The following is a 13,830-nucleotide window of genomic DNA, read 5'->3' as shown; positions in this document are numbered from 1 at the left end:
TCTGTGTCAGAAATTCGTATGACTGACCAGTTATAATTAGCCACGTTTTGACAAAGATCTTCTTCTTCGTACGATGCTTCACGTGTCAACTTTCTATTGGTCTCTTCTTGTTTACGTTTGTCACAGATGAGTCGGTAGTTTCTAGTACAAAATTGGATGGACAGACTTGTCTCCTTATCCTTCCTGGTTTCTCTTTATTTTATCTATAGATATTTCTTTTCTCGGAAATCTTATTACAAATTTTGATAGGGGCATCTCTTTTAATTATTTTTGTTTTAAAAAATAACAGCATGTTTGTAGTTTTTTTTTTTTTTTAATAAAAATTATAAGATCTATTAATTAATAAATTCGTTCAAAATAATAAACAGTCCTACAACTCAAGCACACGACCTGTAGAGAAACAAAAGTCTATTGCCAAGCAATGAGCCAATTTATTTGCAGATCGTTTTACAAAATAAAAATTGTGAAGGCATAAAATACCGCTCTGAATCTCTTGGACACACCAAGCTATCTGTTTCCAACATGACTCTATCCCACAAATGGGTTGCAATCCAACTCAATGCTTCTTTAATGCCTATTATCTCAGCAATTTCGGGTTGAATACATCCAATCTTTCCCTTCTTGAATGCTTCTACCATAGCACCATAATGATTTTGAACTACACAACCCATGCCAAAAGACAAAACTCGAACTAAAAAAAACTAAAAGGAAAAAACTAAAAAGACAAAACTAATAGAAAAACTAAATTAGTTTCAATACATAAACACGATCACAGCCCGTATAGAGAAATTTTTAATTCATCCTTATCAGTGTTCTATTCCACTATTAATTTAGATGAATTCTTAAAATAAACAACATAAAATCTGCCACCAGAATCCCCAATTCACGCAAAAAAGCAAACTGTAGAGAGAGAAAGTACGAATTAAAAGAAGAATTTTGTGGCAGGCGCTGTCATCATAGAGATTTTGCGTTTCACATGGTTGGAGTACTGTACGAATTAATTCTGCGTATTAATTGGTGTTGGTGTGGAAAGTAGAGAAATTAGATGACAAAGCAATTAGTATTAATTAGCAATTAACTCACTGAAATTGCCACGCATGTTTGTAGCTTTTGATTTTCAATCTAACGGTGGTAATTAATTTGGCTATAATAGGGTATATCCTACAAGATTAATAACTTTTTTTTGATTTATTATTTAAAAAAAAAAAAAAAACCACCCACGTCTAACAATACATTTCCATTTCTTCTTTAACTGTAAAAATCATTACACATTTCCAACTATGTTTAAAATAATAATAATGGGTGATTCTACAATACACCCCCTTAAAAGAGATGTATTGATGCACCCCTACTTATTTCGGCATTTAAAAAAAAAAATTAGTCTAATTTTTTTTTCATATTCATGTACGTTATAGCTATTTAAGATATTCTACAAAATTTTGAGAAATTTGGAATAATTTACAATATAGAAAACAATGTTTAAACAGTCTATTTTACACGCGTATAAAATAAAATAGTACACTGCTTGAACACAATTTTCGGCGTGTTAAATTTTTTCAAATCTCTTAAAATTTTGCAGGATGTCTTAAATAATTATAATTTACATGACCATGAGAAAAAATTTGACTAAAAAATTATTTCGGATACTAAAACAAAAAGAGATGTATCGGTATATCCCTTTTAAGGGGTGTATTATAGAATTTCCCAATAATAATAAATAGAAGTAATTAATACACTTGATCTTTTAAATATCGATGAAAAAGTACTAACTACTTCTTGTCTTAGAATGATCTCTTTCATTCTTCTTCCTTATATATACTGAATTAATTTTAGAATAATGTATTTTGAGATCTTCTTTAAAAGTATTGATACTTAAAAATGATCTTAAATTAAGTTTAAATCTTTTTTTAAATTTTGGTTTATGAAATAATTTTTATTTATAAAGGAGATCCATGAAATTATTAATCTTGATGTTAAAGAAGATCCATGAAAATTATTTACTTTATTTGTTATTTTAATAAGAGAGTTTTTTTTTTTATAAAGTCAACTTTAATTTGTTAAAAGAAATATTAAAAAATTTAATAGCACGTTTGACAACTCATTTTAATCCCATACATTTTCACTATTGAACCAATCAAAACTGAGAGCAAAAGTGATGTTATCACTTAAGAAAAATCTTATATATTTATTTATATTAGTTTTCTTTTAAAAAAAATTTCATCCAATTTATATTTTTAAAAAATATAACTATTAAATTGCTTAAAAAAAACTATTAAATAAAAATAAATTATATTTTAAATATTATAACAAAAAAATTAAATTAAAATAAATTATATAAAATTTTATTAAAAAAAATTATACCGGATTAAAAAAATAAAATAAGTATTGAAATTAAAACAAAATAATAAAAATAATTAAGAGTGATTTTTAAAAATTATTTTAAGATTAATTTTTTCAAAAAAATATTGGGGATGTACTTATCATTTTGTGGGGTGCAAATAGAAACTCCACTATTTTTTTTTTTGTTGAGTATTTTTTTTAGATAGTTATATATTTTTTTATTTTATATATGAAAATGTATGTTGACATTATAAAAGTTATGAATAATTTGTTATTTTTGAATGAACTCCCTTCGAATTAGGAAGCAATTGTGGATGTGAATAAGTCTAAAATTTTTCATGATTCATGAGTCGATTTAGAGGCCGATCTACTCACTCCGTTGGTAATTTATCAAGTTGAAGATTCGTCAATTGAACCATCTAGGCCTTGTACTTGGGAAGATGAGGTTGATTAGGTGGATTTTCAATCATCGACGATGCGTGGAATAAATTTAAGGCAAATTAAGTTAGAACTCCTTTTACTCATCTTGACTTTACTAATCATATGAATGTTGGTGATCAACTCATTGCTAAAATTGATGTTGAAGAGGTAGAAATTGAAACTTCGTTTTGGCAGAATTCTATTATTTGTGTAGTGTTTGGTGCAAACCCTCCTTTTCATGTTTTTGAAGAATTCATGAAGCGTGTCTGAGGTAATCTAGGGGTTAAGCACATTGTGAGGATGCACTCTGGCTTTACTTTAGTGAGTTTTTGTGATGAAACCACTAGAGATATTGTGCTAGAAATTTGTGTGATACACTTCGATCAAAAAGCTTGTGGTGTTTCGGCCTTAGACCGTTAACTTGGATTCAGTTAAGATGGTGTGATTTGTTCCAGTTTTTTGATCAGTTTGAATGGTTTGGGTCTTTAATATTGGAGTTAAAATTTCCTTAGTGCTCTGGTCAATACAATAGGTAAGTCGATAATGATCAACAAAGTAACTTGGGATTGATCTATTGTCAAATTTGCTCGTGTGCTTGTTGACATGGTGATTTCTAATAATCCTCCTCAGAGTATATGACCATAAGTTAAAAAATAAAATAATTAAATTTTAAATTTAAACCTCAAAATATCAAAAATTAATAATAATCTATCAAAAATTAAATATTATTAATTTAAAATATTTATATTTAAGTTTAAATATTAAAAATAATATTTAAATTTGATTTCACGGTTTGAAAATATAAAAAAAATCCAAAAAAATTGTGAAAAAAAAATCACAAAAAATTGGATTTTTAGGTGAAAATCACCCATAGGCGTGCAACAGGCTGCACACAACCTTCATGCGCGTGCGGGATGGATGTCTGAACTAGGAGCTGGCTAAGCTTCTGACACAAAGTGTTTGAGGCACGCGCGCATCTCCCCTCCTTGTTCGAGACTGCGCGCATGTGCACGAGTGCTCGACACTCAATGCACCAAAAATTTCAAACCACCATATCTCATTTGTTTTTCATTGAAATTGAGTTCTGTAAAAGCGAAAAAATTGCTTAATTTTTCACAAGGAGTCCAAATAAATTATTTTCAGAACGAAAAATTTCGTAATTCACATTCAATCATCAAATAATACATAAATTAACATGAACACATCCAAATCAACACAATTAACATATTCATCGTTTTAAATCTATATTTCATGAAAGTAAATCATTACCATGACTCTGAAGCCAGTTGTTGGGAATATTTTACCAGGATCTAAATTTACTAACAAGTATGTTGAATTAATATCCTAAATATGAATATCTCTAAAACAATGAAATTAAACATATAAGAGTTTAGAAAACCTAACATTGGTTGTAGCGGAATAATATGACTCCTTCCACTCAGATCTCTAATTCTTGTTCCTTTCCGTCCCAGAGTATTATCAAGATCTGAGCCTAGATCTCTTTTTCTCTTTCGGGTTGGTTACCACCGTCTTACCCACTATGATTGAGTACTTGACTTGCTATGTGTGGGCATGACACTCTATCACTATAAGCCAACTATGAAGAACAATGAAAGAGGCTTGAAAACTGTATAGAATGTGTCTCTCATCTACTAGTTGTCTAACAGAAAAAACTAGATTTGATTTGGTTGAAGGCAACAGTTCAGAAAGAGCATCATGTTTCTTTTTTAGTGTTTAAACTAGGGCTTAGAGTTAAATTATATGGATTAAAAAATAAAAAATAAAAAATAAGCAAAAATCACTAGAGTGGCTGGCCACTAAAGGACCACTTTTGAGTTACAATTTTGCCACTTTATTTTAACCAATTATTTGTTGGGTTTTATGCCCTAAATAAAACTTCATTTCAATGTAATCTTTTTTATTCAACATCAATAAAGAAACATAAGTATTTTTCATTCATTTGTGTATGTTTTGGTTCACCTTATCAATTGCTTGTCTATTTGATTTATAAATTCATCTGAAACCCTTTTCACATACTTGATCCTGTTTATTGTGTTGTCAACACTTTGGAAAGTAAACATGACTATGTGAATAAAGTTTCCTAGATTTATCAGACACAGGATTTTACTGATATGGTAATCTACAACAAGAGTTTACTTGCATTTGGAGAAATGCTATGTTCTTTCCAGAACATTGGTTAAAGTAAAGCTCAGGTTGGATGCATGGAGTATGCATCGGAAGGGACCGATATTGAACTTTGACTTAGATTTATTAAACTTACCGTAAAATCTATTCAAGTTAATATCGCCTAGTTGATCCTAGATCAAATGATCTTAATCCTGTTATGATTAGGCTCAATCTCAGGAGGCTACTCGTGTTCTTTGATTTGTTAGTTAAGCCTACTTTTAGGTCAGGATGAAACGTACATTTTGGGAACACGGTAGTGCAATTGAGTGGGAGCGCTAACATAAACATGGAATTTATAGCTTCTATCTGGCAAATAGTAAGCAAAGGATGATCTCCTTCGAGCTTGACCAAACGAAAATAAATGGTGGAGTACTCATTTCGCATAAGCTGAAATATCATTTATACGGGGTCAAGTGTTTTAAGGATAAAATACATAGTAGGGTGTAACAGTAATCTAATCCCTTTACAGTGTAGATCATTCATATAGAGGATCATTGATCAAATTAGGATTATAACAATGGATAACTAATGATGTTTCTATATGGTGGAACATATAGAGCATTCTATATTCTGAGAGTGCAATTCTAAGTTCTATGCGTGGATTCAACGAAGAATTAATAAGTTAGTGAATTTAAGTAATATATTCTTGATCTACTTATTGGAAGCTCGGTTATATAGACCCATGGTCCCCCCACTAGTTGAGATAATATTTCTTGTAAGACTCATGCAATTGGTTTTGATTAATCAATTATAATTCTCAAATTAGACTATGTCTATTTGTGAATTTTTCACAAGTAAGGGCGAAATTGTAAAGAAAGAGTTTTAGGGGCATATTTGTTAATTATGATACTTTGTATGGTTCAATTAATAAATATGATAAATGATAATATTATTTAATAATTATTTATAGTTATTAAATAGTTAGAATTGGCATTTAAATGGTTGAATTAGAAAATTGGCGTTTTTAAGAAAATCAAATGCAAAAGTGATAAAACTGCAAAATTGCAAAAAGTGAGGCCCAAATCCACACTGCCATGGCCGGCCACTTTTATAGGAATTATCCTCTGATATTTTCATTATTTTAATGCCAAATAATTCAAACCTAACCCTAGTGGAATGCTATAAATAGATAGTGAAGGCTTCAGGAAAATTACACTTTTCATTCAGAAAAACCTGAGCCTCTCTCTCTCTACCTTGGCCGACCACTCCTTCTCTCTCTTCTTCCTTAATATTTCGAAACACTTAGTGATTAGAGTAGTGCCCACACACAGCAAGTGATACCTCAATCATAGTGAGGAAGATTGTGAAGAAAGACTTTCAGCAAGAAGGAGTTTCAGCACCAAAGAATCAGAGAAAGAGATCCAGGTTCAGATCTTGATAATACTCTGCGACAGAAAGGACACAAGGGTTAGAGATCTGAACGGAAGGAGTCATTTAATTCCACTGCACCCAATGTAAGGTTTCCTACACTTTATATGTGTTTATTTCATCGTTTTAGAAAGTTCATATTTAGGGTGTTAATCAACATACTTGTGAGTAGATCTAAGATATTGGTAAAATAATTTCCAACAACTGGTATGAGAGCCAGGTTAATTGATTTGCTTGCAAGAAATTTGGACTTTAAAATGATTGTTTGATGTTTTGGATGGTATAATGTTGTATTGAGTGTTATATGATGATTGATTGATGTTTGTAAATTTTCGTGAAAAATAATTGAATATCTGTTTCTGGAATTATTTTTATTGGATAGTATGGAAAAAATTAAGCAAGTTACCTTTTTACAGAACTCAATTTCGATTTAATTTGAATTAGTTATGATTTTTTGAAGTTTCGAAAAAATTTCGGGATTGAGCAACACGGACACGCGCGCGGAAATCATGCAAATCCTCCCTGCGCCGTGTCCTCTCGCCCATGCATCCCCTATGCGCGCGCGGACGGGTAGGCACAGCATACCGTCCGTACAGCTCGCATTTTTTTCGTTTTTCTTCGATTTTTCATGCTATTTCATGGATTTAACTTCCGATTTTTTGTGTAGTTCTGTATTTATACATTTACTATTCCTAATTCAATTCTAATTATCATAATTAATTTAATTAATATTTTTTAAATTTAATTCATGATATTAGTGTAATTTGAATTTGAAAAATAGTAAATATCTATCTTTTTTGCTTAATTATCTATCTTATTTTTAAATTTGATTATATCTTATCTTATTTTTAAATTTAAGGTCAGATATTAAATTTTTTAAATTAATTTTTTTAAAAAATAATTTGACCTTATTTAAATTTAAAATAAGATAACTATAATCATGTAATTTTAAATAGATGTAAGATATTTTGCTAACTTTTAAATTTTGTTATTTTATTTATTTAAATTACATTTAAAATCTGAAAAAGATATTTATTTATATTTTTTCATTTTTTATTTAATTTTTATTTATAAAATAACATTAAACATTTAAAAAAGTAGTTAGCAAATTTTGAAATGATATTTAGGTTGGTTGAAACCTAATTTTTCAAAATTGTAGGTTTAATTTTAAATATTTTTTTTATTAATTTCGAAAATTTTTAAATTTTATTTTATTTTATTATTTTTCAAAATTTTTTTTTATTTAATTAATTTTTCGAAATTATTTATTTAAAATTAAATAAATCCTACATCCAACTATCCAGCTAACCTTGTTGCAGGAGTATGTGTTTTAGCTTGTTTGTAAGTTTTTAAAACCTATTATTGCTTGATTGCAAATAGCCATGGTTAACTTGTTGACAGATCCAATGATCTGATTTTAACTCATGGCTCCCTTGGTCAAGTAAATAATTTGTAACAGGTATATTTACAATCTTCTTTCATCTGTGTATGACCTAGCAACATGATAGGATCCATCCAAATTGTGTGCCTGTGTTAGCCTATGTGTTTAATTTCATTATAGATGCATATAGGTTGTTGTTGCTAAATAAAATATCATAGTTCTTGATAGATTTTATTTAGGCCCATTTAGTTTTTGGGCCTATTCAATTAATAACTGTTGTTCATTTTAAGGTTAAATTCCTCTCTTTTGGGCCTTGTGTGAGAGTTGGGAGCCATAGAAGTGGGTACGATATACTGAACCCAGCACCCCCTCACATGAACCACCCCAATTGTGAAGGCCCATTTTCCTGATTTGAATAACTGTACTAGGTTAATTAAATTAGTTTAACCTAATAAAATTGATTAGCAACATAATTAATTTCATTTATTTTGAAATTAATTTAAGAAAACCATAGTTTAAAGAATATTATATTCTAAGCTAAACTATATGTATTTTCTTGTATTTAATTAAATATATAATTATAACCATCTAGATTCTTTCTGAAGCTTAATTTAAATTTTTCATTAAATATTCCTATTTAAGTTGATATTTAGTTATCTATAACTAACCAGCTTAAATCTGAATATCTTTTGGATTTAAAATTTCAAATTAAGTTGAGGAATTTTAGACATTGGTTATTAAGATTCTTTAGATATTTTTTAAGTTGATATTTTTTCAAATATTAACTTAAAATGGAATATTTTCAAATTAAGTGGTTATAACTTAATTTTAATTTAATTAAATCTATTTTGAAAGATATTTAAGTTGATTTTTTTTAGATTCTTCTAAAAACAACTTAAACAAGATATTTTCAAATTTGTTCCATTATATTCCAATTTATTTTTCGAATTTAAATAATAATTAAAATTTAATTAAAGTTGATTTTTTATTTAAGCCAACTTTAATTTGTAATTTTTCATTATTATAATATGGAACTTGTTCGATATTTATTCGAAATTATTTTTCGAATTTAAATAATAATTGAAATTTAATTAAAATTGATTTTTTATTTAAACCAACTTTAATTTGTAATTTTTCATTATTATAATATGGAACAGATGATTAAATAAAATACATATTTTTTTTAAATAATGAGCTTTAATCAAAAGATATTCGATCTCTATTGTTGTTCTTACAATAGTTAAATTTTTTTCAATATAACCTCGAGACGCTTGACTTCGTCCCCCTATGGATGGTTATTCGTTGAACACTTTTAACACCGTAAGATTTCATATGATAAGTGTTTTGTGAGTTTTGTCTCTATTAGACTCTGCCCTACGGTGACTACTTAGAGATAAACTCATAAAACATGAAACAATGGTGGAAGCTCATAAAATGAGAATAACATTGACTCTCGCCTACCGGGACAACGTTGGATTCTCATTTTGATCGAATAAAAGGTTGCTAAAATGTTTAATTTTAGATGAGCTGACTACTCTATTCAACTAATGTTATCTTTGACTCTCGCCTACCGGGACACTGTATTTCATTATGTTGGAAACCTTGGAAAATAAACTATGTTAGATTTAGTATTTTTATAACATATGTGATTATTTGTTATTTTCTGAACTTGTGTATGAATTTTGAACCAAACCTTACTTCTGTTTTATTGATGTGTTGTAGTGCCAATAACCCTCTTCCCATTCCACTCCTAGTTAATATCTTAGCAATTGAACTTGAAGTTATAAACTCCTTGTCAGAGTAATACTTCACATATGCTCATGATGGACTTTAAATTCCAGAAAGCAGGTAAGCTGGGAATTGTTCACTCTGAAGAGCAAATAGTTCATAACTCCATAAATCCTACTACTTCAAGCTTAGTTAAGAAGATAAGAGAAAGTGATTCCACTTCCTCAAGTTATACTTCACAACAAATTGTACAATCAAGAACAACAAATCACAAATGAATAAGCAGTAATGCTTTAGTCTTCGAATCATGTGTGTTAGAGAATGATAAATCCATTTGGATTCTTGATTCTGGGTCTACAAACCATGTAAGTTGTTCATTGCGATTGCTTGAAAATTGGAATTATTTGAAATTCAGAGAGTTGAAACTTAAATTTGGTAATGGCGAAATGGTTTCGGTTAGAGCTAGAGGAAAAGCCAAACTCAAGTTTCAAAACAGAATTTTGGAATTAGACAATGTCTTATACATTCCAAATTTCAGTAGAAACTTGGTTTTTGTTTCATGCTTACAATTGCAACAACAAAAAATTAGATTTTTCGAAATCTGGTTCTACCATTTCTCAAAATGACATTCAGATTTGTGTTGCATCCATGGAACAGGGGCTTTATGTTCTTAGACCAGAAACACCATTTGCCCTACATAACGAACTTTTTAAAATAGCTAAACCTTGAAACCACAAAAAGCAAAAGATCGTTGATGATAATGAAACATATCTATGGCATTTACGTTTAGGTCATATAGGCTTTGATAGACTCAATAGGCTAACCAAAGACGGTCCATTGAAAAATGTCGTGTTAAGTGAACTACCAGTATGCGAGTCCTGCCTGGAAGGAAAAATGACTAAACGTTCTTTCTCTGCAAAGGGAGAGAGTGCCAAACAACCCCTAGGGTTAGTGCATTCTGATGTCTACGGACCTTTGAATGTAAAAGCCCGAGGTGGTTATGAGTATTTTGTCACTTTCATTGACGATTACTCTAGATATGGACATATTTACCTTATGCATAAGAAATCTGAAACATTTCCAAAGTTTCAGGAATTTCACGCATTGGCTCAAAACCAATTAGGTAAAACATTAAAGATCTTGCGAACTAATAGGGGTGGAGAATATATGGATATGCAGTTCAAAGATCATTTAATTGAACTTGGAATTGAATCCCAATTAACCGCCCCTAGCACTCCACAGCAAAATGGAGTTGCAGAAAAACGAAATCGCACGCTTTTGGAAATGGTTAGGTCCATGCTTAGTTTTTCAACTCTACCTACGTCCTTCTGAGGATATGCAATTCAGATGGCAACCGACATTTTAAATGTTGTTCCATCTAAATCAATCCCTAAGACACCTTTAGAACTATGGATTGGTCGTACACCTAGTTTACGCCATTACAGAATCTTGGGGTGCCCTGCTCATGTCTTAAGAAAGAAAGACGGCAAACTTGAGTCACGAACTGAAGTTTGCATGTTTGTCGGAAATTCTAAAGAGACTAGGGGTGGACTATTTTATAGTCGCAAGGATGATAAAGTGTTTGTTTCCACAAACGCCATTTTCCTTGAAGATGACTATATTAAGAATTTCAAATCACAAAGTAAAGTAGTGTTGGAGGAAATGCTTTCAGATAGAAGTCCTTCCAATGTTCCGTCCTCTTCCACTCGTGAAGAAGACAATCCCACTCCCTCAGTCGAACCAACTGAGAGAACTACTACCAAAGTTCCTGTTCAGAAGATCACCGCTCCTCGTCGTAGTGGGAGGGTTTCAACAAAACCAGCTCGTTATGGCTTGGATGGTGAAATCAATATGGTCGTTGGTGACGGTATTGAAGACGATCCATTGACCTATAAACAGGCAATGGCTAGTCCGCAACGGAAACGATGGTCGACCGGCATGGATTCAGAAATGGATTCCATGAAAAAGAACAAAGTCTGGGAATATGTAGACGCACCTCACAACTATCATCCGATAGGATGCAAGTGGGTTTACAAGAAGAAAAGAGGAGCTGGAGGCGAAGTCGAAACTTTTAAAGCTAGACTTGTAGCCAAGGGTTATACCCAAAGAGAAGGCGTAGACTATGAGGAAACTTTTAGTCCTGTTGCCATGCTCAAATCCATCAGAATTCTTCTCTCCATAGCTGCTGCTTTCGATTATGAAATCTGGCAAATGGATGTCAAGACTGCCTTCCTTAATGGGGTACTTGAAGAAACCATCTATATGGAGCAACCAGAAGGCTATGTTCTTCCTGGGCGGGTGAAAAGAAAGTTTGCAAATTAAATAGGTCTATCTATGGACTTAAGCAAGCTTCTCGCTCATGGAACAAAAGGTTTGATGAAATCATCAAGACCTACGGCTTTCTTCAGAATGAAGATGAACCTTGTGTTTACCAACTCAAGGAAGACCAAGTAGTAGTATTCCTGGTCCTTTATGTTGATGACATTTTGATTATTGGAAACAATGTCAAGAAAATGACTCACATCAAGGAATGGCTCAACACTCAATTCGATATGAAAGATTTGGGTGAAGCAGCCTATGTTCTTGGTATTCAGATTATCAGAAACAGGAAGAACAGATCTCTTGCTCTCTCTCAAACAACCTACATTGACAAAGTTTTAGAGAGATTCTCCATGAATAACACCAATGGGGAAAACATGCCTTCTAGATATGGTATTCGTCTATCTAAGGAACAGTCTCCGACTGATCCTCAAGAGATAGAGGACATGGCAAAAATTCCCTATGCTTCTGCAGTTGGAAGTCTAATGTATGCAATGTTATGCACTAGACCTGACATCTGCTATGCAGTGGGAATCGTGAGCATGTATCAGTCTAATCCAGGACAGGAACATTGGAATGCAGTTAAGTATATTCTGAAATACTTAAAGAGTACAAGGAATCTCGTGTTAGTCTACAAGGGTGGTGCTTTAAATCCCATAGGCTACACTGATTCAGATTTCCAGGCAAGTCTTGAAGACAGGAAATCTACATCTGGGATGGTGTTTACTCTTGGGGGTGGAGCAGTGGTTTGGAGAAGTGCAAAACAAACCGCGATATCGGACTCGACTATGGAAGCTGAATACATAGCTGCAGCCAAAGCTGCTAAAGAACTTGTCTGGCTAAGAAAGTTCTTCACCAGCATCGGTGTCGTCCCTTGAATGGAAAAGCCTCTGGTCCTACTTTGTGATAATAATGGAGCGATAGCTAATAGTAAGGAACCTCGAAGCCACAAGAGAAGCAAACACATTGAAAGGAAGTATCACATTATCAGAGAATACGTGGCAAGAGGGGATGTACTAGTTGAGAAAGTAGACACATAGGACAACCTAGCTGATCCATTCACCAAAGTCTTGATCGTGACAGCATTTTAAAAGCACCGTCAGAATTTAGGATTAATTGATATGTACTGATTAGTTTTATATTAGTGCAAGTGGGAGTTTGTTGGGTTTTATGTCCTAAATAAAACTCCATTTCAATGTAATCTTTTTTATTCAACATCAATAAAGAAACAGAAGTATTTTTCATTCATTTGTGTATGCTTTGGTTCACCTTATCAATTGCTTGTCTATTTGATTTATAAATTCATCTGAAACCCTTTTCACATACTTGATCTTGTTTATTGTGTTATCAACACTTTAGAAAGTAAATATGACTATGTGAATAAAGTTTCCTAGATTTATCAGACACAGGGTTTTACTGATATGATAATCTACAACAAGAGTTTACTTGCATTTGGAGAAATGCTATGTTCTTTTCAGAACATTGGTTAAAGTAAAGCTCAGGTTGGATGCATGGAGTATGCATCGGAAGGGACCGATATTGAACTTTGACTTAGATTTATTAAACTTACCGTAAAATCTATTCAAGTCAATATCGCCTAGTTGATCCTAGATCGAATGATCTTAATCCTGTTATGATTAGGCTCAATCTCAGGAGGCTATTCGTGTTCTTTGATTTGTTAGTTAAGCCTACTTTTAGGTCAGGGTGATACGTACATTTTGGGAACACGATAGTGCAATTGAGTGGGAGCGCTAACATAAACATGGAATCTATAGCTTCTATCTGGCGAATAGTAAGCAAAGGATGATCTCCTTCGAGCTTGACCAAGCGAAAATAAATGGTGGAGTACTCATTTCACATAAGCTGAAATATCATTTATACGGGGTCAAGTGTTTTAAGGATAAAATACATAGTAGGGTGTAACGGTAATCTAATCCCTTTACAGTGTAGATCATTCATATAGAGGATCATTAATAAAATTAGGATTATAACAATGGATAACTATTGATGTGTCTATATGGTGGAACATATAGAGCATTCTATATACTGAGAGTGCAATTCTAAGTTCTATGCGTGGATTCAACGAA

The 13,830-nt window shown here is 31.7% G+C and overlaps 1 protein-coding gene across 1 annotated transcript; it reads left to right on the top strand.

Annotated features, from left to right (window-relative positions):
* The first annotated feature begins 12,067 nt into the window (after positions 1 to 12,067).
* Positions 12,068 to 12,621, top strand: LOC133031247 (secreted RxLR effector protein 161-like). Its single transcript, XM_061104705.1, has one exon. The coding sequence runs from the start codon at positions 12,097 to 12,099 to the stop codon at positions 12,619 to 12,621; it is 525 nt and encodes a 174-aa protein (XP_060960688.1). The 5' UTR covers positions 12,068 to 12,096.
* Positions 12,622 to 13,830: the final 1,209 nt, after the last annotated feature.

The sequence above is a fragment of the Cannabis sativa genome, chromosome 9, assembly GCF_029168945.1.
Source record: "Cannabis sativa cultivar Pink pepper isolate KNU-18-1 chromosome 9, ASM2916894v1, whole genome shotgun sequence".
NCBI lineage: Eukaryota > Viridiplantae > Streptophyta > Magnoliopsida > Rosales > Cannabaceae > Cannabis > Cannabis sativa.
Note: the sequence above shows the minus strand (reverse complement) of the source record. Positions and strands in the feature narration are given on the sequence as shown.